The sequence below is a fragment of the Mauremys mutica genome, chromosome 4, assembly GCF_020497125.1.
Source record: "Mauremys mutica isolate MM-2020 ecotype Southern chromosome 4, ASM2049712v1, whole genome shotgun sequence".
NCBI classification, from domain to species: Eukaryota; Metazoa; Chordata; order Testudines; family Geoemydidae; genus Mauremys; species Mauremys mutica.
This window is the reverse complement of record NC_059075.1, coordinates 13007855-13035050: the sequence shown is the minus strand read 5'-3', so window position 1 is coordinate 13035050 and position 27196 is coordinate 13007855. Positions and strand designations below refer to the sequence as shown.

At 44.8% G+C, this 27196-nt stretch overlaps 1 protein-coding gene across 1 annotated transcript in view; it reads left to right on the top strand.

Annotated features, from left to right (window-relative positions):
* Positions 1–27196, top strand: part of LOC123369285 (coiled-coil domain-containing protein 175-like) — a 44171-nt gene that overhangs the window by 2860 nt on the left and 14115 nt on the right. The window contains exons 2-11 of the mRNA XM_045014688.1: positions 3870–3955; positions 7790–7901; positions 8121–8256; positions 9677–9905; positions 10947–11069; positions 13237–13346; positions 15667–15748; positions 17445–17581; positions 23458–23568; positions 26536–26607. Of these exons, the coding sequence (XP_044870623.1) occupies positions 3870–3955; positions 7790–7901; positions 8121–8256; positions 9677–9905; positions 10947–11069; positions 13237–13346; positions 15667–15748; positions 17445–17581; positions 23458–23568; positions 26536–26607 (1198 nt within the window). The remainder of the gene's footprint in view (positions 1–3869; positions 3956–7789; positions 7902–8120; positions 8257–9676; positions 9906–10946; positions 11070–13236; positions 13347–15666; positions 15749–17444; positions 17582–23457; positions 23569–26535; positions 26608–27196) is intronic.

Genomic DNA, 27196 nt, shown 5'->3' with positions numbered 1-27196 from the left:
GGACTAGAAGATAAAACAATGGGAAACTTCAGCAATCAGTAGTTTGCTGCTAAAGCCTTCATGTAAGGAGGCTTAGTAGGTCTCTCTAGTTTAGGTTGGAGGCATGTTGGCAGGGCTTTCTGACAACCAGGTTGAGCCCATTATCCTTGGCACCATACAAATATATAATAAATGTCAGTCCCTGCCCGAAGAGTTTACAATCTAAAAGACAAGATGTAACAGAGGGATGAGACAAACAAGTGGGTCGCAATGGCATGAGATGGCGTAACGTAAATATAATAGGATGTGACAATGCTTAGCCAGTAGTAGTGATCACAGCTCTCTACTTGCTTGGCCATTATCATGTTGCAGTTTACCATTTGTGTTATGGAGGAAGTGAGTTTTGAGGAGGGACTTGAAGCAGGACAAGATGATAGCTTTATGGATTTTGATTGGGAGCTTTTCTCATGTGTAAAGGGCGGCCTGGCAGAAAGAGCATGTCAGAAAAGTGGAGAATTGGGAGATCAAGGCTGGTGTTGTTGAGATAGTGAAGGTGGGAGTCAACATTATGATAACAGATCAGTTACATGGAGAGGGGCTAAACCAGTGGTCCCCAATCTTTCCGTGTGGCGGGCGCCAGACGAGTGGCCGCTGGACAAGCAGCTGCCGAGAAGTGGCAACGCCAAGAAGTGTTGCCGCCGAAATGCTGCCGAGAAGTAGCGTCATCAAGAGGCGTCGCCAGCATTTCGGCGGCTGCTTGTCCAGTGGCCAGTAGGCGGGCACACATAGATTCCCCGGTGGGCACCATGGCAAGGACCCCTGGGCTAAACTATCGAAGGTGGGGGGCTTTGTAATTAAGGACAAAAAGGTTGTGGTTGATGTACTGGAAACAGGGAGCCAATGGAGATCCTTAAAAGGGATATGTGACATAGTCAGTGCAGTGAGTCATGAAGATGATCTTAGCAACAACATTTTGAATGGATTTGAGGAGAATGAGGTACCAGGCATTGAGGTCAGAGTGTTGATCACAGTCGTTAAGGCACAGAATGGTTAGGTCTTGGACAAGAATTTTGGCAATGTGGGCAGATGGATCACTTGAGGATTATCTGTTCTGTCCATTCCCTCCGAAGCACCTGACATTGGCCATTGTCGGAAGACAGCATACTGGGCTAGATGGACCTTTGGTCTGACCCTGTATGGCTGTTCTTACGAGAGGAAAAGTCGACTTTTGGAGATGTTGTGGAGGAAAGAAGTGGCAAGTTTTAGACATGGCCTGGGTGTGTGGGTCAAAGGATAGGGCCACATCAAAGAGGAAGCTAAGATTATGTTCTTGAGCAACAGGAAGGATGACTGTGATGAGAAGGTAGAGGTCTTTGGTAGGGAGGGAGAATAGATCATGTTAAGTTTCATTTGACAGCTGAACATCCACAAGGAAATGTCAGAAAGACAGGCTGAGAGTTTGAATTTAGTTGGACTCAGGTCCAGAGGGGAGAGAAATTTTTGTGAATTATTAACATAAGGATGGTAATTGAGCTGCGAGTGAGCTGGATGAAAGTCACTCAGAGATAAGGTGTAGGAGGAGCAAAGAAGAGAGCTGAGGATGGATACCTGCATATATTGCCTTGTCACCAGCAGAATCTTCCTGTGGATAAAGAGTACTTTTCTGAGTTTTGCAGGTTCCCATTCTAAGCCTGTGTTTGGTTGGGATTTACCTCCTTTAAAAAAATCTACATACCACTTTGTAAGTGGGCACTATCCCATTTAACAAATGGTCCTGAATGTAAGTATGCCAGAAAACTGGCAGATGTATTGAGTCAGATAATAAATGGCTGCACTTTCTTTCTTCCCCGCCCCCCTCCAAGGATGTGGAAGCAGCAGTTCGTAAAGAGTTTTCCCATATAAAGTTAAAGAGATCTACCATTGAGGGCTTGACATTCATAGTCAGCTGCCTACAGGCTGCCCCAGTGGGCCACCTAGCTCAGCCTTTTTGTCTGCAAAATTGGGTGGGGAAGAGGAATGCAAGAGGAGAGACCACCACCATGGAAGGCAGAGAGAGAGGGTGGGGAAACAAGGAAAGACACAATGAGGGAGGGGAAGGACGGCAACACAAAATAGGAGGATACATTATAACGGCCTGTAAAGGGGACAGTTTTAGCTTTTGAAGTAAACATGAGGTAGAGAAAGAAGACCAAATAGATAAAAGGAATCAAGAGGGAATCTGGGAGAGAGGACAGAATTAAAGCAATGGAAAAAGGTAAAGAGAAATCAAGAAAAGACTTGACAAGCAGCGGTGTAATTAGTGACATTGATTTTTATTTTTGCACAGTCTGCCCTACATTTATCCTGTTTCTGGGGAAAGTGGCTCACAGATCTGTTGATCTACAAGCAATAGAGAGATTGTGATGACAGAATGTTGTTGTTGTTGAAGGGACTTGTCTCTAATTGCTGCTTACTGCTGGGCCTATAGCGCAGGGCCAAATTCTGCTGTGATTTACCCCCATGCAAGCCAACTATATCCAATGGACTTCCCTTCTGATCTCACTTATGCTGGTTGAATCATGTGTAACTTAATTCAAGTCAAAGGAGTTACACCAGCATAAAAGTGGTAGATCGTCGGAATCAGACGGTACACAGGGCGTAAGTTAGAACTTGGCACAAAGGCCACTAACTTGAGGTAAAATTCTAGTGAAGACAAGGCAGTTTGTAGTTTTCACCCAAGTTAGCAGGTCAAATGAAGAATATGAGAGAGCCTAGAGTTTTACTTAGAGTTAAATATTATGAGTTAAGAACACACCTTTTTTCCTAGTGAAGACACAGCCTCTATTTTGTGGTCACAAGTTCACGACAGCCCCAGCTCAGAACTAGAACCCCTGTTTTATGGGACCTCAGTAGGCCAAAGTCCTTCCAGTTTTTCCTTAAGGATGGGGCCCTCTGTGGACCAGAGGTCCTGTCCATTTGCTGGATCACAAAGAAGGCTATGGATCAGGTTATTATCAAGCTATTTAACCAAAAATCTTTCTTTGCCTGTTGGTCCCTGGAGAATCCAGTTTGAACTAGATTATGTGAACCTCTCCAGGGGGTAGCTTCAAAAGGTGTCGTGAGTAGCTCATAGGACAGGGTTCTCGACATTTTCTTTCTGAGGCCCCCCCCTAACATGCTATAAAAACTGCATGGCCCACCAGTGCCATGACAACTGTTTTTACTGCACAGAAAAGGTCATTGTTACGGGGTAGCAAGCAGGGCAATTGTCCAGGGCCCCACACCACAGGGGGCACCATGAAGCTAAGTTGCTCAGGCTTCAGCTTCAGCCCTGGGTGATGGGGCTTTCTGCCCTGGGCCCTAGTGAGTCTAATGCCGGCCATGCTTGGCAAACCCCCTGAAACCTGCCCGCGGCCTGCCAGGGGGCCCCCAACCCATGGTTGAGAACCATTGTCCTAGGAAACCAGATTCATATGTATTGGCCCAAACAGTTCTTTGAAGGTCATAATTCTTCCCAAATATTGCATTAATCATGTCTTCTTCCTAAAAAAGTTCCATACAGTCTCACAATACATAAACCTTTACATTTTAATACAATGAACTCCTAAACTACTTAAGCCTAATACAGTAGGGTTTAGCTTAGTTCAGTAAGGTTTATCCAGTATTTTGTCATGTCTGGCACACTATGTTCCCCTAGAACTTTATACTTAATTTCTTATATCTTTGATCTGAGGAATGTAAAGGTGCTGCCCTAGTTTAGAACCATGGCAGTAATCAATTTAGCAAATGTTTTGGAATAAAGCTTTCTCTTTTAGAATAACACGTATAAAAGAATGTATCTGTATGAATATATAATTTTAAGGTTAAGGGAAAAAATTGAAGCTTTAAATGTTACAATGTTTTTAATTTAGAAATACAACTGAAAAATGAAGCATATGCATTCAGTGAAGAAGCTGTGCAGCACCTTGAAGATGCTATTGAAGCTATTAAGAAACTGGTAACATAAAACCTGAAGTATAAAGTATTTAGAGTCACTTGTACGTGAGAGATTTACAGTGTGAAATGAGTGAAATGAATATTTTACTGTTGTATCATAAGCAACTTTCTGCTCTGAAGGTCAGATTCTCCCGTCAGAGAAGGGAAGACAACTCCAGCTGAAGTCAGTGGAAGCTGTGCATGCACTTTGCAATGTGCACAATTTGGCCCTAATAATATAATCCAATTAATCCAGCCCTACCAGGATACATCACACAGCCAGGGAAAATGTGGGATTCTGTTACTTTGGAGCAGGGGCAGATGTAACCTCCCAATTGAATGGGTGTACTGTACCACATCCAGCTCTGCTCCTGCTCCCTCAGCTGCACATGCAGCCTTGATCCCCTTCTCATCTCCCCCAGGATGTAAGGAAGTTGCCATTACAGCCTGAAGTGGGAGGGAGCGTACTAATGAGGTACCCCTTCCCCAACAGCAATGGCACAGGCTCCCCCTGGCTTTCCCCACATGACAGCTCCCTGCCAGGCTGAATAAGAACAACCTGACTTGCCTCCACTGCCCCCAACCTAAATCCTTACTGCTCTCTGCTTATTCAAGGCTTCCTGTTGGTCTATGGCACTGAGAGGAGCTGCAGTGTGTTCTGGCAGGAGGCCCAGGAAGGCAGAGTTGGACCTGGATGCTGGCCATGCTCCCCCCAAGCAGGAATGCTCCCTGTCCACCCTCTATACCTTCATGCTGGCTTGAGGCTTCCTGCCAGTGCTTGGCACTGAGAGGAGCTGTTGCAGGTTCTGGCAGGAGAAGGGATCTGAGTGCCAGTTGGGAGACATGAGATGCAGTCATGGAAGTGCACATGTGGGCTCGATGTCTGTGGGTGCAGTTACACCCATGGACCCTGACTAGAGCTGCCAGTGCTTTGGAGAACTTCCCTAGGACTAGGACCAGTCCACACTTTGTGTAAGTGTATGCACTTGCATTGAAGTCAAGAGAGGAAGGATGCTCTTGTGGTCAATGCAATGGAGTGGGACTCCAGATCTGGGTTCCCAGCGCTCTCACAGACTTCCTATTTTAGTTTAGAGCACGTGATTTAGGCCCCAGTCTTTCAATGAGCTTGTGCAGGTGGAACCTCACTGCAATTAATGGGGCTCCACATGAGTGCAAAGTCTGCTTGTGAAGAGCTCTTTGGAGGGTAACGGCCTTATTCTTTCACTTAATCCCATCTGTATGAATGAGAAGAATACCTCTGTGTCTCATAGAGATATTGTGAGGATACATCCATTATTGATTGTTAGTTGCCCAGATGCTACAGTGATGAGCACTATAGAAAAGCCTGTATTAAAAAATAAAGCAAATAAGTAATTTTGACCTAGGTGTTTTCCCCTCTGACCCCAATGCACTCTTCCCTGGAGCAACTCTTAGGGACCTTCACTACAGAGAGAGAAGAACTCCCATGTGCATGGTTAGGGTGTCATCTGTGATATTTCTTAACTGGGAATGGCTGTTCATAGGTGATTGGCATCTGTCAGAAGGCCATGGTAGACATTAAAGCCAAAGTGGTTTCAAATAAAAACATTAAAAAAAATTTTTTTTAATTTATCCATTGGTAAATGTAAATCTCTTATAAAACTCTCCTTTCCTCCTTCACTACTACTCTCTAACTCACCTATTTCAACCCTCCTCTTCAGCAATTCTGTCATGGAGGTTGTAGAAGTCACAGATTCTGTGATTTTTCCATGACCTCCATGACTTTGGCAGCTGCAGTGGCTGGTGCGGCTGACCTCAAGGCTGCCAGAGCAGCTGGCCCCGGGCCTGACCTGTGGCCAGCCACACTGGCGGTTGCTCGGGTGGCCTTGGGCAGCTGGCCCTGGGGAGTACCCGAGCAGCAGTCCCGGGGGCAGCCCCGGGGAGCGCCCCGGCACTGGGACCTCGGAGTAGCAGGTGGCTGAGGGCAGTCACCCTCCTCGGCCAGTGCAGGGGCTAGCTAGTGGTCTCTGGGACCCCCCCAGACCAGCAGTATCCTGTGGCTCCCCAGAGCAGCAGCACCCCCAGGCCCCAGGAACTGCTAAGTTTTAGTCAGGGGTATTTGTATAGTAAAAGTCATGGACAGGTCACGGGCCATGAATTTTTGTTTATTGCCCGTGATCTGTCCATGACTTTTACTAAAAAATACCTGTGACTAAATCTTAGCCTTATTCATCTTATTAATCAACTTATTCATGAGTTATTTTTATGTTACTAGCTTAGTTCAGTAAAAGTGAACTGAGTGTTTTCTTTTTCACTTTTACTGCAAATTGAGGATATAAGTCCTCTCCCGTGGAAACCTTCACCTTCTCATTGTGTTTCTTGTATATTATTGCCCACTCTTCAGTCTTTCTGCACTTAAGGAGAGCAGTGGGTACTGGGCGTAAGTGTAGGCATGTAGAATTGAGTATTTGAGGAATGTGCTTGGGCTACCTCTTTTTTTCCCCAACTTGCTTAGGCTGCTGAAGATAGCTGTTAGCAGGGGTGAAAGGACTTACCGGTACGCCAGAGTCCTGGGCAGAAGCGGGGCCTCAACCGGAAGAGGCAGGGCCTTTAAATCAAGATTTAAAGCTCCAGGGCTCCAGCTGTGGCTGGGAGCCCCGGGGCCTTTAAATCACCCCTGGAGCTTTAAAAGATTTAAAGGGCCCGGGGCTCTGGCCATCGCTACTACAGCGGAGCTCCAGGCCCTTTAAATTTCCGACGGAGCCCTGCTGCCGCTACCCCAGGGTTCCGGCAGCTGGGCTCAGGTGGCGATTTAAAGGGCCCAAGGCTCTGGCAGCGGGGAGCTCCTGGCCCTTTAAATCGCCACCTGAGCCTCGCTGCCTGAGCCCTGGGTAGCGGTGGCAGGGCTCCAGCAGTGATCGCCGCCAGGCCCTTTAAATCACCGCCAGAGCCCTGCTGCTGCTACCCCGGGGCTCGGGCAGCAGGGCTCAGGAGGCGATTTAAAGGGCCCTGGGCTCCGGCCACTGCGGGGAGCCCCAGGCCCTCTAAATCGCCAGCCTGGGGAAGCCGGTCCAGTCCGACATGGCGTATTGGCTCTTGCCGGTACACCGTACCGGCCTGTACTGGCTTACTTTCACCTCTGGCTGTTAGCAAAACTGAAGGGAAGACACAAAAATGCAGGTCAGGCATTAGGCATAGTTCTTGTAGGCAATTGCCTAGGTCACCACTTATTTATGGACCAGCCATTCTTCCCCACCCACCTCCAGCTGGAAGCTGTATCAGCACAGCACTGACCCAACTCCCCCACCCCCCCCCACTGTACAGTTTCAGGGGGTCTGCCCCTTTAAGAGCTCCTCTCAGTCTCAGCAATGACTCTAGCCTAGCTTTGATGGGTGCCTATTTAATGGGGCCTCCAACACACACACCCTAGTGATCCACAGTCAGGAGCTGACCCGCCAGTGTGCCAGCCCAGGATTTGAGGTTTTTTTTCTGACATTTAATTATCCCTCCCCCCCACCAAAAAAAAACAAAAAAAAAACCCAGAAGCTGAGAGCCAGGATCTGACCCAGCAATGTGGTTCTGGCACAGCTGCTCCCCCAACACAGCTTTTGGAGTGGGGAGAGGGTCTGGCCCTTTAAAGACTGCCCCACATGAGAAGCCTGGAGCTGCCGCACCAGCAGGGCTCTGGCCAGCCTTCCATGGGACAAGGTTTTTTGGAGGGCAACTGGAGGGTGGGAGTGCCTAGGCTAGGGTAGCCATGTATAAAGGGGGAGAATTTAGAGTTTAGAAGCCCCAAAGCACTTTTTCATATATTGTTCTGTTAAGTGATTGAGGTTGAATCTAATCTTTCCATGATCATCTATTTGTTAATTGTCAGGAAAAATTAAGAAGACATACCCTTGAACTTCTAGAAGAGGAGACCATAAAAAATAGTAATCTCCGTTTAAAACTCCAGAATCTTCCAGAAGTGGTTACCAAGGAGTTGGAAGGTAGTGTCAAGTTAACCCACTCTGAGAATATAAGTGGGGAGACAAAATGTATCCCTAAAGTAAGAGAATCCAGCTGGGAACGACCTATAGTTAACAGCTCCTACAGTCATGCATTAAAGATTACAGAAAATAAGCCACATTCAGATTGTTGTTATACATGTTTTTGGGGTGGGGTTTGGTTTTTTTTTTTTGCAACAACTGCACGTATTATTTTTCTAGCTCTTGTTGCTGCAGCCCGTGAATCCAGTACTGCTAAGATAACTCAATTGCAGACTGCACTGAAAAACGTCACGTATGAAATCGAATCCCTGAATCAAAAACAAATATTTTGTGAAACCCAGAATGCTGCTATGTGGTATGTATGTAGTTGCTTCAAGCTTCAGTAAATCATATTGATAGAGGATTAAAGAGAAATGAAATGGAATCAGAGCCTGGTGAATAGTGCTTGTCCCTCGCTTCTGCAGTGAGCTGCAAATCTTCCTAGGCAGCTCTTTGCTGCAGTAGCAGCCCTGCTTTTGAAGATCTTTTGTGTCACTGCCTGATGCCAACTGCCCCCTGCTGTAATGATAGACTGGCTTATAGGAAAGTGACTGCAGATCTGACTATGATGACAGTGGCAAGGGGAGAGCCTTCTGCCTGCAACAATGAATGTCAGAGGACAGTCAGAATTAAAGATAGTTTTAAATTTGCAGCCCCCAGATCACCACCTGTGGGAGAGAGCTCTGAGTTAGGTGTTTATGCTGAGATAACCCCCTAATGCTTTGGAGGGAAATGCCAGGCATAGCTGTGTCAGCATAAGCTCCTAGTATAGACACAACATACACTGACAGAAGGAGGAGTTCTGCCAGTATGGGAACACTACTTCTCCAAACAACAGAGGGGTAGCCGTGTTAGTCTGGATCTGTAAAAAGCGACAAAGAGTCCTGTGGCACCTTATACACTAACAGACATGCATGTGATGAAGTGGGTACTCACCCACGAAAGCTTATGCTCCAATATGTTTCTTAGTCTATAAGGTACCACAGGACTCTTCGTCGCTTTCTCCAAACAAGATTAGTGATGCCAACAGACGCCATTGTCTGTCAGCACAACTGCGTCTACACTGGGGATTTTGTCAGCATAGTATCCTGGCTAGAAAGTGTGAATTTTTCACATCCCTGAGTGACATAACTATATTGGTATAAACTTTAATTGTAGACCAGGCCAAAATCTCTGCGAACATCCCCTCATGAAGATTCCTCTTCCACATTGTCCCATTGGGATTTTGGGACATTTGCTTTGTCCATTCCAGATTTCATGTTCTTGTCACTTTCTGCCAAGGAGCTAGAGTTGTTCAAAAAGAGATCATAGCCTAGTTTTTTACAGCAGGAAAACTGATATTTTTTTCATTCCTTCGGTGTTGGAAAACAGTTCATCTATTTTTTATTAAACTTTCAGAAAATGTTCACACCTGAAGAAGTAAAACTTTGAGAATGTTATAAGCAACTGAAAATGAACCTTTAAAATGGACAGTCTTAGATAGTCTTAATTACAGGCAATTCTATATACACTACTGTACTTATATTTTATTTCTATTTATATATATATATATATATATATAGTGCTAGACTTGTTGGAATCATTTGTGTGTGCTTTTCTTTATTGAAAGGTAGAAAATAAAGGTTCAGGTCTTGAGCTACATTGCAGTGTTTTTACTGACTTCAGCAGGCTTGGGACCAGGACTTGAATTCTTATGGCAGGTATGCAGTATAATCTGTCTGATTTATTTTTGCCAGTAAGGAGCAAGAGTGGCTGTGGGTCCAGCATGAAGAAGCTGTAGACTTACTGAACCAGCAGATGGCACAGAAAGCTAACACAAATATACTTTTAAATGAGTTTTACAACAAAAAAAAGGATGCAGAACAAGAAATAATCAACCTAATGAATGCTGTAAAAGAAGTGAAAGATGTTCTAGCTAAAGAAATAAAAATATTTAATGATGAAAAAGAAATGTGGGCTAGAAAGGTAAATATCATGCGCTGTACTCCACAGTCATAAATGTATACATGTTAATATAGCTGGAAAACTGAAATGGTTTTAGGAATTATACTGAAATGTTGATGTTTATTCAGTGCCTAGCACAATGGGGTCCTGGTCGATGAGTAGGGCTCTTGAGTACTATGATCATACAAATAATAAATCATAATAATATTTATGCTAAACATTTTACACAGTTTGCTCTCATGGAGTCAAATTATGCCTTCATACCAATACAAAAGGAAAGTGACTTCCTTACAAACTCTTTATATTGGAGTGGGGAGAGGGGGTCCAACACACACACTATGGAATTCAAGAGAATATAAGAGCTTTTATTTATATATATATATAGTGTGTGTGTGTATTTTTCTTATATTCTCTTAAATTGCCTATTGAATTTTGACTTCTGTTTAATGAATTTAATGAGAAGAGAGAGAGAAGAAAAATAGCTTTATTTTATTGCTTTTATATTTTGTCTTTCTTATTTGATTTCTATTTTGAAAAATGCCATAAAGTATCTCTCAAGGGGTTCTCAAACTGGGGGTCAGGATCCCTCCGGGGGTTGCAAAGTTATTGCATGGGGGGTCGTGAGCTGCCAGCCTTCACTCACTGATATTACATTCTTTTAGTTTGACAAAAATATTTTTCTGTAGAACAAATTATAGCCCCAGTACCACCAGGACCTAATCACGTGCCTAATTTTATGCACTGTGAGTAGTCCCTTGTAAGTTAGTGGGACTGTTTATAGCATATAAAACTAAGCATGTGCATAAGTCTTTGCTGGGTCAGACTCTAAATTAATACTGTATTTTAATGAATTATTAATAGGATTTTCCTGTAGGCTTTGTGCACAGAGATTATAGACAGTGTCCCTGTAGAAAGTTATTTTCTTCTAGTATAATTTCCCATTAGTATAACACTTTTTATTGAAAGGCTCCAGAGACTGCCCTATTTACAAATATAGAAACTTTCTTCTTTAGTTAAGCAATACATAGTAGCTTGTAAAAATGGTTATATTTTTAAATGTAGAACGCAGAGATGAGAACAAAACTTGATCTTCAGAAGGCAGAAACTTCAGGAAAAAAGGATGAATTTGAAAAATTGTCCATAAAGCTATCGGCTGTGCAGTCTGAGATAGCTCAAAATACAGCGGTAAGGAGAAAATAACTAGCTTCTCGCAATAGAGTTCTTATTTCAATGCAAATTCTTACTGTAAAGAGCATCAACTTTTAATTTAATAGCAGGACAAATTGGAGGGAATTGAGAGAAGAGGGCTAGAGGGACCAGCTTCTATGAAGAAAGATTAAAAAAATGCTAAGGACTTGTCTACATGAGGAAATTAACCAGCATTATTAACCAGTAATTATTCCATAATAAAGTCACTTTTGTTCTGGAATAGAGTGTCCACCTGGGGGAATTATACCAGTATTGCTATAGCAGAATAATTGTTATAATTGTTATAGCTACGGTAGTTAGTTTTCCCATGCAGACATGCACTTTATATACATGCAACAGCTCAGCTTGATGATGACACAGGCCCCATTCCTGTAACTGGCTCCAGATGATTGCCCAAGCAGAGCCACTTGCAGGATCAAGGCTAACGAGGAGAAATGACAAATTGCAAATACTTGATGGCTAAAAATACCAAACAGGAAAAGCGGTTATTTAGTGTGGTCCAAGGTGGCAAAGCTAGGAGCAATGGGAATAATAGAAAGGAGAACACTTAATCTGCGTATCAGGAAAGATATCTTGGCAATGAGATGTATTAGAATATGGAATAATCAATCAAAGGAAGTGATGGAAGCCCCATTGCACAGGACTCTCAAAAGTAAGTTGGACAAAATAACACAGCTCCCATTGATGCATGAATGAAAACCATAGAGGGCATCTCAAGATCTGGGAAGTCAGAATTAATAGGATGAAAAGGGTAATTAGGATTTCTATGCCTTCCACGCAATACCAGCTACCATTTTTACCCCATATAGTCCCAAAACAGTTTTCCCTTGTTTTTTCACAGGAATAGCTTCTCTTAAAAATGTGGGAGAGATCAGTATCTTCATCTGTCCTCTTACCCTGTGCCTTCACTGCAGAGGTAACTTGAGTTATCTACACTTTAGTTAATTCCTCTTGAGTTAGGCCTGTCTACACTTAAAATTTAGGTCAATGTAGGTACAGTGCTCAAGGATGTGAAAAATCCACAGCGGTAGCTGTGCCAACCTATCTCACAGTGTAGATGTAGCTAGGAATGTTTCTATCAACTCAGGCCTGGTCTGTGCTATGCAGTTAGTCAACATAAACTGCTTTGCGTCAACCTAGCTGTGGAAGTCTCTTCACTTAAATTTGGCTCCTGCTGACAGTAGTGCCTCTGTATGCTGATTTAGTAACACCACCACCCCCAGCAGTATAGAGTCACGGTCAATGTAATTAGACCAGCACAATGACAATGTAGACAGTGGGTTGCTTATGTCGACTGTCACTTGCTTTGAGGAACTGTCCCATGATGCCCCACAATGATAGTGCAATCGATATAAGTGCTTCTGGTGAGGACCGCACAATATCGACCCATGGAGCCAAGTATGTGCGCACACAATCGATTTAATAACTGCAGTGGTTGTATGCCGACGTAAATTAGGTCGCCATAATTTTGTAGTGCAGACATGGCCTTAGCTACCGTCGCCTGGGGAGGTGATGTTTCTACAATGATGGAAAAACTCCTTCCGTTGCTTTAGTCTGCGAGTACACTATGGAGTTGTGCTGGCCCAGCTATGCTGCTACAACTATGCTGCTACAGTCTCCATAGGGTCGACATGGTGAAGTAACACATGAGCAGCACAGAGTGATTGGATTAGCAGCTGATGGGTCGGCCCATACCTCCTGATGGGTTAGCCAACTTGAGTTAAAAGCACTACTGCACTTGTTAAGGTTTTTGTGTGTGGACAGGAGTTGAGTTAGGGGCTAACTTCAAATTATAATTCAAATTAACTCTGCAGTGAAGACAAGTTAGAGAATAGAGTTTGTAGCTCAAAAATCTTTAAATCTCTTTATCACTGTGACTCAATTTATTAACACTGTTAATGATAAAATAGAGTAAATATAGCAAAGGACTGGTTTGACTAGTACCTTAAATATCCTTTTTTTGGTATATTGGCTAATGGTTTTGCTTGTGACATTTCAGAATAAATATTAAAAAGTTACACAAAAATCATATGCAAAAATTACATGGTCTTTAAAAAAGAAAAGAAGTAGCAGCAAATTAATTATGTGAGTACAATTTATGGAAATATTGTGCATCCATATTAACTAATTTAATTTTTAATAGATTATTTTTAATGAGAAAGTTCAGATAGCACAACTGAAAGAAACAAACGAACAACTAATAATGGAATTAAAACTTAAAATGACGGAAAAGATGGAACTCTGCGAAAGGAAGTAAGTGATTTGATTCTTTGTTCTCTTTGCTAAACTTGTATCAGCATTTAATATTTCTGTAATCTTTAAGGAGTTAACAACAGTATTTGTTTGTAACCAGCCAGATTTAATAAATTATTTGAATAATTAAATATATAGAATGGTAAGTAACTACAAGTCAGCTATTGTATTTATAAATATAGCTTTGGCATCTAATCGATGCACTGGTAGCACAATCCAGTGCTATTCCTGGGAATCAAACTCTTTCTAAAATATTGCAGGTCACCTGTCAGTCTTTCTGTTTGTGTGATTGTTTATAAAGACACAGAATGGCTGACTGACTTAAATCAAAATAGCAGTATTTTAGGGGCCAATCCAATGCTTGTTGAAGTCAGGGGGATTCTTTCCACACATAAAAAGTAACTCAAATGATATATTGGTGAATTTGAGATAGATGCCATGGAATAAATATTCACATACAGTGTACATAGGGCCAGAACTGTGCCCAGCTGCTCCGTGTGTGGGGGCTGGGGAGGGTACATGTCAACGCCAATGCACTCCCGAACAGCTACAATCCCTGTGCTCTGTAGGGCAGGGACTACTCCTGCCGTGTGCTCCCAAAGGTGAAAGACACCCCAAAGGGGCAGGGAGGAAGCGGAGTCATGGATTACTTTAAATGGCACTACCGAGCTCATCGTTTGGCTCCTAGATTACCCCGACGGAAGGGCTGTGGTGAAATGTACACAGTCTCAGTAATTTCTCTGAGCTTTTTAACAATTTTGAAATTAACTGTTTTTTCAGCTGATGGAAAAATACAACATGGGAATTTTCTTTGCAAATCAGACTTCCAGTTGAAATCCAAGATCTTGCCTCCACCAATGGCCAATACCTGATGCTTTAGAGGAAGGCAAGAACACCTAACCATAGAGAAAATATTAATCCTGGGAGCCCTGTGTAAATGATCGTATTGCCTGGAACCCTGAAGTTTGACTGCCCTTTTCTTAGCTGGCATAACTACGCGTGTCATTATTAGTAATAAAACTATTCAGTTCTTTTCAAAATCCAGCTGCAGTCCAGTACCGGAACGTGGCCCTGATCTGTCAGCATTTATGTACATGCTTCATTTTACTACCATGAGTGTTGGCTTCAGTATGACTATTCATGGTAATAAATTGAAGCACATGTATACATGCCTTTGTGACATGCTGCAGTGAATTTCATTGGCTGGTATGACAAAAGCATTCCCTTTGTATGACTCTTATTTTTTATAGTCCCCAAAATGTGTGAGGTGCCTTTTTTGCTCTGCATTTTCTTGCCATTATCTCTAGCTCCACCTCATATTATATAATGGGCCAGGGCTTTCATCAGTTAAGTTAAACTGAAGACCTGCCGCAATATGTTCCTTCTTTCCCTGTGTTTGGCAAGGCACAGATCCCAAAGCCTAAGCCACGTGGGGTTCTCAAGTTTCCACATATCTTTGTTATGAAGCCACCAGTTTTTCTCCTCTTCCTTTCTTAAATTCTTCCTCCTTTGTCAGATTTCTTCCTTCTCCCATTTTTCCTCTAGCTAGAAGGATGGGCCAGCTGGCTACTTGCTTGACCATGATCAATCCTGCATGAGGAGCAAGGAAAGTGAACAGCTGTCATGCTTCCCCTGCCATCTCTAAGACACACAAGCACACAATGTCCATCAGAAGCAAGACTTAGGAATTTGTTTTCAATTTGTATTCCATCCACGAGGCTGGTATCACTGAATATGTCACACTGCAGTCAATGGTGTGATTGCAGCTAATGGTGTGATTGCAGCTTGGGTAGACCTCCTAGTGCTAATGTGGCTAATTGCAGCTTGTGTAGGCCTTCTTAGCACTAAATTGGTTAAAATTAGCAGTGAAGATGCAGCTGCATGGGCTTCAGTGCAAGCTAGCAATATGAGTAGATATCCAAGGTCTCACGGCAGTCGAGTATAGCTCACACTGAAGTCTGTGCTGCCACATCTTCACTGCTATTTTTAGTAAGCCAGCTAGATCACAGCTAGTGCAGGTATGTCTACACACGCTGCTATCAGATCTCCGGTTGTAGTGTAGACATACCCACTGTCACTGGCTGGCATTATCTGCGTCACAAGTTGTATATTAGTCAGGTGTGTACATGGGAAGCGCCCACTGCTGAGTAAAAAAAAATCTCTTTATTTGATAAACGTTCAAGGTGCATTCTAAAATATTGTATGTTATGTTTACACTAAAGGTATGAGAATAAGAACATGTAACATTTAACAGGCTATTGGTCATAATTCTTTGTTCACGTTCACTCCTGAATATGTCTGCATTGGCTTTGTTTCATAGATATAGCCTCGATTCTGATCTACTGCTTTTGCAATCAAAAATTGCCCAAGAAAGAGAGAATCTAAATATTGATATAGCAAAGGTAAGAAGATCTTTTTTTTACTACTTTGTTAGTTTTTAAAATATATGAATCTACAGTAACTCCTCACTTAAAGTTGTCCCAGTTAACGTTGTTTCATTGTTACGTTGCTGATCAATTAGAGAACATGCTCGTTTAAAGTTGTGCAATGCTCCTTTATAACGTTGTTTGGCAGCCGCCTCTCTTGTCCACTGCTTGCAGAAAGAGCAGCCCATTGGAGCTAGCTGGTGGGGGCTTGGAATCAGTGTGGGCCAGCAGCTCCCTATCAGCTCCCCGCTCCAAGTTCCCTGTGCAGCAGCCGCCCAGCAGGCTATCAATTGCCGGGCAGTTCAGCCATAAGTAACTGCAAAATACCTGTGATGTGATCTGTTAATAGGTATAATTTATATAAGCAGCATTATTTTATGTTGTAGTTTGTATGCAGAAAGTGTATTTTGTGATCAGAGGTACTTTTTGTCACATTTTTTATTTTGTTATACACTTCTACCCTGACGTAATGCGACCCGATATAAGGCGGATTCGCATATAACACGGTAAAGCTCTGACACGTTGCTCTGAGCAGTGTGTTAAGGGTGCCAGACCAGGCCGGGGCTGAGGGGTTTGATAAGGGGCCGAGGGTCTCGGGGGCGGTCAGGGGCTTCCCCCCCACCCAGGGTCTGGGGGGCAGGAGTTGTGGGAGGGCACTTTTGGGGGCCCCGAAGTCCCTGAGTGGCTCGGCGGATTAGTGGGGGGCCGGGAGCAGCCCGCTCTGCTTCCCTTGCCCCGGTCTTAGCTGTGTCGCTCGGGGGGAGGGGGTTTGGGGGAAGGGATCCCCCCTGCACTCACCAGCAGCGGTGAAAGCGGAGCAGCCTGGCCCCAGCCCGCTCTACTCCGCCAGCTCCCAGCCGCAGTGCTCCGCTTCCCGCCGCAGGTGAGTGCGGAGGGGACGTCCTTTCCCCAACCTCCCTGCACTTACTGGCGGCGGGAAGCAGAGCAGCCCAGCCCCAGCTCGCTCTACTCCGCCACTTCTCATAGTCTGAACTTAACTTTAACAGGCTAAACATCTGACTGAAAGCAGTTTTATCTCACACAAAGTTTTCTTCCAGCGTCACTAACCAGTATGGCTAGGATTCAACTTCCATGAACGCAAAAAGGGCTGTTCTTTTTGCTTCCTCGGTGAAAGATAAAAAAAGATGTCCTCTTGCCTTCCTCTTATACGCCAAACACCACTGTTTTTGTCCCCAGAGTCGGGATGACCCCTGTGGTTCTTTTCCTGGGATGCTGGCTCCAAGGTGTCTTCACATACTCCTGCTTCGTCTGCAGGCAGATTTGGCTTCCATTGTGTTGGCTTATCATGCTTAATCTACATAGCCAACAGAGAGACAGGTGGATCAACATCCTTTGTCTGACCCCAAACTTTGTCAGCTCTACCTTGAACGCCAATTTTTGGACATATACACAGCTCCTTAAATAGTATCTGTACATACATCTTGTAACAATTATGAAGATCAGTATATTATAGGCTTTGCAAGTTGGTACTGAGGGGTTCTTAAGGTCACATGGGTACTGCGAAGTTTAATTCATTTAAAAGTCTTTCAGATTTTCTGATGGAAGGTGATGCGGCAGTACAAAGTATTATTACTCTGACTATTAGATATATGTAAAATAGACTGGGAATTAGAATGAATATTTAGTAACTATCTTTGGTCTTTATTTCTAGACTAAGGAAGAATTAAGTACAGCTGAAGGCCTGAATAGAAAACTTAAACATGAAAATAAATTTATAAGTAGCCAGTATCGGATATTACTGGCAGAAGAGGAACACTCACATGCAAAAAGGAACGAGGCAGCAGCAGAGTAGGTTTAAACTGTCAATTTCTTAATTCTAAGGTTGTACAGCAGTTTTTAAACTAAGGGAAAGCCGACAGGTGTGGAGGAGCATGTGGTTTGGACAGAGATATCCCATGGGGAGGATCTACTAATGGAGATTCTCTGTATCTTAGTAAGGAGGAGAGGATGGAATATGATAAAATATGGGTAGAATCTGATGAGAAACAGCCAAATGAAAAAGAGTCCCATTCAGTTATATCACATAAGGGCAGACAGCTAAAAAGTGACAATATTAAGTGCTTATATACAAATGCTAGAAGTCTAAGTGTTAAGATGGGTTAACTTGAGTGCCTTGTATTAAATGAGGATATTAATGTAATAGGCATCACAGAAACTTTGTGGAATGAGGATAGTCAATGGGACACAATAGTGTCAGAGTACAAAATATATCAGAAGGACAGAATAGGTTGTACTGGTGGGGGAGTGGCACTATATGTGAACAAAAGCGTAGAGTCAAAAGAAGAAAAAAATCTTAACCAAACTGTACCGTAGAATCTCTATGGATAGTACTTCCATGCTTGAATAATAAGAATGTAGCAGTAGAGATATACTACTGACCAGGTTGGTGATAGTTACTGTGAAATGCTCAGGGAGATTAGAGAAGCTATAAAAATAAACTCAATAATAATAGGGAATTTCACCTATCCCCATATTGACTGGGTACATATCACTGTGATGAGTTCCCCAGGTCACAACCTGGAACTGGGATATCACTGAGCCCTCTGTCATAACAGCCTGGGCTCCCTCTCGCACTGTGATGCTGTGACAATCTGCAAACCTCTCCAGGTCCTGCACTTACACAGACACCCACAGGCAGGGACGGACACAGCTGAGTTACATGAATGCTGTTCCTAGCCACTCCTGAACCAACAACAGAGAGGCTCCAGCCAGTTCCCCACAGCTCCCCAGCCTGACCAGTGTCAGTTTATTTCCCAGTTTGCCACATCTACGAAGGAAAGTGGACATGTGCCAGCTCTTGTACATGGAGTAGATTCCCCCAGCACTCCAAGCAAAACACACTGTTCTAGGTACAATATCAAACAGGTTTATTAATTACAGCAAGAGAGACTTTAAGTGATTATAAGTAATAAACATACAGATCAAAGTTGGTTACCTAAGAAATAAAAATAAAATCACAATCTGAGTTCTATAAATTAGACAGGATTTCAGTCAAGCCATGTCTTGACCTGATGGTATAGTTCAGGGGTCGGCAACCTTTGAGAAGTGGCGTGCCAAGTCTTCCATAATGTAAGGTGTTGCATGCCAGTAATAAATTTTATATTAATAGGGGCCCCCAACAAAACCCCAGACTGGCTGTGGGCTGAACGGGGCCGGCGGCTGGGACCCCAGACTGTCAGCGGGCTGAGCAGCTCAGCGCACTGCTGGTCTGGGGTTCCGTCTGCCACCCGCGCTGCCAGTCAGGGGTTCTGTCCACTGGCTCCTGCCAGCTGGGGTCCCAACCCCACTCGGCCTGCTGGGGTTCCATTCACCCAGGCCAGCAGCGGGCTGAACGGGGCCGGCGGCTGGGACCCCGGCTGGCAAGGGGCCGGCGGCAAGAACCCCAGACCAGCGGCAGGCTGAGTGGCTCAGCCAGCTGACGGTCTGGATTTCTGGCCGCCAGCTTCTGCCAGCTGGGGTCCTGGCTGCCGGCCCAGCTCACCCCGCTGCCGGCTTGGGTTTCCTTTCACTCAGGCCGGCAGCAGCCTGAGCAGGTCTGGGACCCTGTCTGGCAAGGGGCCGGCAGCCAGGACCCTACACCGACAGTTGGCTGAGCAGGGCCACTCAGCCCGCCGCTGGTCTGGGGTTCTTGCCGCTGGCTCCTGCCAGCCGTGGTCCTGGCTGTCGGCCCCGCTCAGCCCACTGCCCCCACCCAGGATTCTGTTCACCCAGGCAGGCAGGGGGCTGAGCGGGACCAGGAGCCGGGACCCTGGCTGGCAGCAGCATGCCAGTGAAAATTGGCTTGCGTGCCGCATGTTGTCGACCCCTGGTATAGTTCCTTAATACAAAAGCTGGGATTCTCCTTTCCAGCCTGGGATCCAGGAGCGGCGCCAGGGTTTCTGGCGCCCTAGGCAGAATTCGGGGAGCGGCATTTTGTGCGCTCCCCACGGGGCGCATGGGAGCTTCCGGTTCCGCTCCCATCGTGCCGCCGAAAAAGGACCCTCTGCCGAAATGCTGCAGGTGACAGCGGCAGTCATCGAGCTGCTCGATTGCCTGCCGCTGTTTTCGTCCTTCTTCGGCGGTGCGACGGGAGCGGAACCGCAAGAGATGAATATAGCTGAACCACTTGGTAATAGTGACCATAACGTAAGAAAATTTAACATCCCTGTGGGGAGGGGGACAAAAAGAAGCCCACCACAGTAATATGTAATTTCAGAAAGGGGAGCTACACAAAAATGAAGTTAGTTAACAGAAATTAAAAGGTACCTCGCCAAAAGTGAAATCCCAGCAAGCTGCATGGAAGCTTTTTAAAGATATCATAATAGAGGCTCATTTTAAATGAAAACCCCTAATTAAAAAACCTAGTAAGGAGACCAAAAAAATGCCACTGTGGCTAAACAACCAAGTAAAAGAAGCAGTTAGAGGCAAAAAGGCATCCCGTGAAAAGTGGAAGTTAAATTCTATTGAGAAAAATAGAAAGGAGCATAAACTCTGGTAAGTGATGTGTAAAAATATAATTAGGAAGGCTAAAAAAGAATTTGAAGAGCAGCTAGCCAAAGACTCAAAAAGTAACAGCAACAAACAAACAAACAAACAAACAAAACTGTTTCCAAAGCAGGAAGCCTGCTAAACAAACAGTGAGGTCACTGGATGATGGAGATGCTAAAGGAGCACTCAAGGAAGATAAGGCCATTGTGGAGAAACTAAATGAATTCTTTGCATTGGTCTTCATGGCTGGGGATGTGAAGGAGATTCCCACACCTGAGCCAGTCTTCTCAGGTAACAAATCTGAGGACCTCTCCCAGATTGAGGTGTCATTAGAGGAAGTTTTGGAACAAATTGATAAATTAAACAGTAATAGATCACCAAGACCAGATGGTATTCACCCAAGCATTCTAAAGGAACTCAAATGGGAAATTGCAGAACTACTAACTGTAGTCCGTATCCTATCATTTAAATCAGCTTCTGTACCAACTGACTGGAGACTAGCTAATGTGATACCAGATTTAAAGAAGGGCTCCAGAGGCAATCCCAGCAATTACAGGCCAGTAAGCCTAACTTCAGTAATAGGCAAATTGATTGAAACGATAGTAAATAACAGAATTATCAGACAGATAGATGAACATGATTTGTTAGGGAAGAGTCAGTATGTTTTTTGTACAGGGAAATCATGCCTCACCAATCTACTAAAACTCTTTGAGGGGATCAACAAACATGTGGACAAAGGTGATCCAGTGGATACAGTGTACTTAGATTTTCAGAAAGCCTTTGACAAGGTCCCTCACCAAAGGCTGTTAAGCAAAGTAAGCAGTCATGGGATAAAAGGGAAGTTCCTCTCATGGATCAGTAACTGGTTAAAAGATAGGAAACAAAGGGTAAGAATAAATGGTCAGTTTTCAGAATGGAGAGAGGTAAATAGTGGTGTCCCCCAGGGGTCTGTTCTGGGACCAGTGCTGTTCAACATATTCATAAATCATCTGGAAAAAGGGGTAAACAGTGAGGTGGCAAATTTGCAGATGATACAAAACTATTCAAGCAGCAAAGAATCCTGTGGCACTATCCTTAACTATCCTATTCAAGATAGTTAAGTCCAAAGCAGGCTGCGACGCGTTACAAAGGGATCTCACAAAACTGGGCAATAAAATGGCAGATGAAATTCAATGTTGATAAATGCAAAGTAATGCACATTGGAAAACATAATCCCAACTATACATATAAAATGATGGGGTCTAAATTAGCTGTTACCACTCAAAAAAGAGATCTTGGAGTCATTGTGGATAGTTCTCTGAAAACACCCACTCAGAGGCAGTCAAGAAAGCAAACCAAATGTTGGGAATCATTAGGAAAGGGATAGATGAGGCAACACAATATTTTCTGTCTTAATATAAATCCATGGTATGCCCACATCTGGAATACTGCATGCAGATCTGGTCGCCCCATCATGACTGATGTGGAGAAGGTAAATAAGGAAGTGTTACTTACTCCTTCTCATAACACAAGAACTAGGGGACACCAAATGATAGCCAGCAGGTTTAAAACAAACAGAAGAAAGTATTTCTTCACACAATGCACAGTCAATCGGTGGAACTCTTTGCCAGAGTATGTTGTGAAGGCCAAGACTATAACAGGGTGTAAGCCGGGGGGTCCTTCGCTACCTCCGCCGGCAGCGGTGGAGGGGTCCCGGGCACGTCCCTCGGCCAGGGGGGATGCTGGCAAATGCCCACGGCGCGCCCCTCAGACAGGGGAGCGCCGGTCGTAGTCCCTAGCGTGCCCCCCTAGCAGGGGGACGCTGGCAAATGTCCAGAGCGCGCCCCTCAGGCAGGGGAGCGCCGGTCGTAGTCTCTAGCGTGCCCCTCTAGCAGGGGAACGCTGGCGCCCCTCTAGCAGGGGAACGCTGGTAACTGTCCACAGCGCGCCCCTCAGGCAGGGGAGCGCCGGTCGTAGTCTCTAGCGTGCCCCTCTAGCAGGGGAACGCTGGCAAACGTCCACAGCGCGCCCCTCAGGCAGGGGAGCGCCGGTCGTAGTCTCTAGCGTGCCCCTCTAGCAGGGGAACGCTGGTAACTGTCCACAGCGCGCCCCTCAGGCAGGGGAGCGCCGGTCGTAGTCTCTAGCGTGCCCCTCTAGCAGGGGAACACTGGTAACTGTCCACAGCACGCCCCTCAGGCAGGGGAGCGCCGGTCGTAGTCTCTAGCGTGCCCCTCTAGCAGGGGAACGCTGGTAACTGTCCACAGCGCGCCCCTCAGGCAGGGGAGCGCCGGTCGTAGTCTCTAGCGTGCCCCTCTAGCAGGGGAACGCTGGTAACTGTCCACAGCGCGCCCCTCAGGCAGGGGAGCGCCGGTCGTAGTCCCTAGCGTGGCCCCCTAGCAGGGGGACGCTGGCAAAGGTCCCTAGCGTGCCCCTCTAGCAGGGGGACGCGGGCCAATGTCCAGGTATATGAACCTCCGGGTCGGTCGGGTAGACCGCGGCGGGCAGCTCCGGCTCCTCGAGGGTTGCCGGGTCCTCCGCCTCCCCGGAGTCGGCAGCTGGGTCGGGCAGAAGCGGCTCGGCGTCGGGCCTTACCTCCGTCCGTGGTGCCGCCCGTTTGGAGCAAAGGGCCCTGCCCTTTGTATTCCTCGCTCCGCTCCTCCCACAGCTGGGGACGGAGCGAACGCGCCCTGGCCCCGCCCCCTCTGGCGGAGAACGCGGCGCGTCCCGGTTCGCTCCACCCCTCCCACAGCTGGGGACGGAGCGAACGCGCCCTGGCCCCGCCCCCTCCGGCGGAGAACGCGGCGCGTCCTGGACCGGCTCGGTAGGGGGCCACCCCAGCTCCCTACACAGGGGTTCAAAAAGAATTAGATAGCCATTGATGGACCTATCCTCCATGAACCTATTAGCCAGGATGGGTAGGGATGCAAAACCATTCTCTGAAGTGTCCCTATCCTCTTTTTGCAAGAAGCTGGGAATGGGCGACAGGGGATGGATCACTCGATGATGATCTGTTCACGTTCGTTCCCGCTGAAGCACCTGGCATTAGCCATTGTTGGAAGACAGGATACTGGGCTAGATGGATTGGTCTGACCCAGTATGGCCATTCTTATGTCCTGATTTTTAGAGAATGCCGTTTTATTTCTGAAGCTTTTCTTTTTGAAGCGTAAACTCACTTCTTTTTATGACTGAGGAGCTAACTGATTTTCCTCTCTTTGTAGACTTGAACGATTATCCAATTGGCTGGATGAAAGACTTGAAGTTCTGTCAACGCGTGTGCTGGAGGAGCAAAACGTGGAGGATGAAGTTGAGAGACTCGAAGATCTCTTTCAGTATGTCACTTTTCAATATTGCCTGTACTAATGACCTGGCTGCAGCTTAATCATGGGCCCGTGCGACTTTGGGAAAGACTAAAACTTAAACATTCAAAGATACTTTAAAGAGAAAGCCAAATGAGTGTATAAACCATACCAGCAAGTTGGTATAAAACTACACGCAAAGAAGTCTTGCTTTTTTAGTTACCCGTAATGCCGCCTGCAGTTTATTATTGCCTGGCAAAGTAAACCCAAACAAGAAGATTAAGAACAAGACATTGATTCAGAGAAATAGTATAGAAATAGTGTTGAATGCATAACTTCAAAATCAAACAAGTGTAAATGGCTCGGATCCTGGTCCAGGCTACCGCTCCTTGGGGCAAAGGGGCTGTAAAGCTGCCTGAATTGGGCAGCTGAGGTTTCCTCTGATATGGTGCAGTCCCTGGGTTGTGTAGACTTGGTATAGCCTGCATCTTGCTCCCAGGTGTAGCGGATGTGCTTGGGGCGAGTGTTGACAGAGCTGGCTACTGGCACAGCTTTTGCGGACCTGTTATTGGCTGGTACATTGAGCAACTCATCCAGGGAACTAAAAATAGCAGTTTTCAGAGTGGTGTGAATCTTGCAGCTTGGGATCTCTAGCACATCTGCCCCCATAGGTTTGAGACCCCGAGCTCCAGCCCAAGCTGCAGCATCCACACTGCTATTTTAGCATGATAGCCCTGTATAGCATGTAGCAATCAGACTATATTAGCCCTGATCCTTGAATCAGTGCAAAATGATGGAATCCTGTGCCCTAATAATTGTCTTAGATGGGCAAGTACCACATTGGGGAGTGGCAACTCCTTGCACGTCAACTCTCACAGCTTATTTTTCATTTTTCTGCTAGAGGGCATGGTCTGTCCCTCTCTGCAGAAAAGGGTTGGGGAGGTCTACGCATAACCCTATACATTCCCCTTGATGGACCAGAGGCAATGAGCATCTGCACAGACACCCCGTGTCTTTTAACTGCCATGTATTTTTCTGGCTTCATGCTGCCTCTTGGTAGCATGGTTCTGGCAGGAGCTGTGCTGCCAGCCTCTCCTTGCCTGCTGTTATCCCCCCTGAATCCTTCTCAGGAGCATTTCCTGGCACATCATTAATATGCAGGTGTCCTAGTTAAGGATAAAATGTAGGAAAATAATTATTCTCACTTTTTATGTTGAAGAAGGAAGAGAACAAATAGATATAGTCTGATGTCTATCTCGGTATTTAACTTGAACTGACCCAACAGGATATACCTTCTGTGTATACATGAAATTGAGAAATAAAGCGTAAGGAATAACCAAACAATGTTGTAAAGAGAAGGAAAATCTCATATTGAAATACTCATGCTGCAAAGTCAGCAGTTTAAAAATATAAGGAATAAATTAACAAGAGGAGGTGAACTAATTATCACTGTCTCGGTATTATTTGGTTATCCAAAATAATTCTAGAAATGGACCGCAACCTGACAGGTAATCTCCTACGGAAGTGGTAGATGCCCCAATGGTTACGACTTTTAAAACTAGACTGGACAAAGCAGTATATCTTATGGAACAATCCTGCACTCAGAGAGCTGGATTGGAAAGTCTCTTCCATCTCTAATGTCTTACATTTTATTATATGATTTTGTGAACTCCCATTGACTTAATTGGCACTTAGCATTTCTCAAGATCAGCCCCAATGTTATGTGCAGTGTTACAGGAAGGCAGCATGATATAGTGGATAGAGCACTGGATGGGGATTCAGGAGACCTGGGTTCTGTTCTTAGCCCTGGAGTGCTGGGTGACCCATAGCAAGTCACTGTATCTCCCTATGCCTTAGTTTCTCCATCTGTAAAATGGGAATGATACTGATCTCCTTTTTAAAGCACTTTGAAATCTACTATGAAAACTGCTATGTAATGTATTATTATTAGCAATTCCGTAGGAATGTATATTACAAGGAGCATGGGAACACACAAAGGAAAAGAAGGGTAAAGTCTTTGTTTTGATTTGTTTTTTAAATAGCCACTTGTACACAATACTATTGTCTGTAAGGGTTCTCTCAGAGAATAGGTCTAAAAAAACAGGAAAAATAAATCTGCTGATGAGGGATGAGCGAACAGAATTTTATAAGTTGCTGAATAGCAAAAATACTAGTATTATTTTGCTAACCAAACGTGGCCAGAATATCAGGACTTGTTCAGCTGTCTCCTGGGGTGGCAGCCTGAGGGTTGGTGTAACCTTTTAAGCACAGGAGAATGTCCGCTACCACCTACTACCAAATCTTCATGGGGCTTTGGGTAGCCACTTCTCCATCTCCTTCTTGTATCTCAAAGGAGAGCGGGTCACTGGTAACAGTGTCTCCTGAAAACGCAGTCAGACATATGGGAGCAGGATTACATCTGCCTCCAACTACCAGACTTTTTATTTTATTAAACTAAAATCCTCTAGAATGTGTTGAGTCTACAAAAAATTGTTGCATGCTAATGTTTGCCTTGGGACTTCTACATTAGCAGATACATATAATGTGTGCAATGAATGTATGCATCCATTTGCCTTGAGGCTCCACATCTGTGCATGTTCTTCTGTATTAGTTACTGCACCTAAATCATACTAATGTAACATCTCTGTTCTTAAACTTTTGCCCTGGTGTTTTGGGCTTAATTAATAGGACCTCTGGTTGCCCTCTCTCACAGTGTTATTGATTCTGGCATAAGTCAGGACTCTTGGCTTTGCCATAGCCTCCACCAAGTGCCTGTTTAACTTTGCAGCCATGTCGCCTACCTAAGAGACAACAAACCATATGAAGCACAGAACCATGATTGCACACCAAAATAGGTGTATTTCTGAGTCCCCAGCTGGTAGGAGTGCTTAGCTTGCTGCCTTGGAAAAAGCTTTAAAAATTGTATATTCACGAAATGACTTATAAAATGAAATGGTATGCAAAGGTTAGCATTATTCTGAACCTTTATTCTTGTTTCAGAAACGCTAAGGATGCCTATGCAAGAGAGCTAGAGAATCTAGAGCAATGTTTAAAGAGAGAAAGTGAGATGAGGTAAAATTACAAGTCACCATCTTCATAAGGAACAGATCAACATATTAATGATTTACGGTGACTTTGTTTATATTTTTCAAATAAGACCTAAAACCAAGGTCCTAACCACCCACAGCTCCAGTGGTCCTTTTTGCTGGACAAGGAGTGATTCATCTCAATGGCATGGCCAAATTACATCTGGGGTAATTGTATTCTGTCTTCTAAATGCCCCCACTGTCTCATTTCCTGTCCTGTAGTGTTGTTGTGTGGTAACAGCTGCTAAACTTTACAAAGTAGGTGGCTCTGTATCAGCAATGCATTCAATTGTTCTGTTTTGGGTACCAATTTAATTTTGTAAAGCACTTTGGGATCCTTCCAGATGGAAAAACACTGTATACTTGTAAGCTATTGCTGTTGTTTTCCAGTTTAGGGCTGATCTTGCACAATTGAGGTCAATGGGAGTTTTGCCATTGATTTCACTGGGAGCAGGATCAGACCTTGAGTCTGTGTGGCCTGAATTTCTCAAGTGCCAAGTGCCCGCAACTCCTGTTAAAATCAGTGGGTACTTAGAATGCTCAGCACCTTTGAAAATCATTCCACCAGTCTGGTT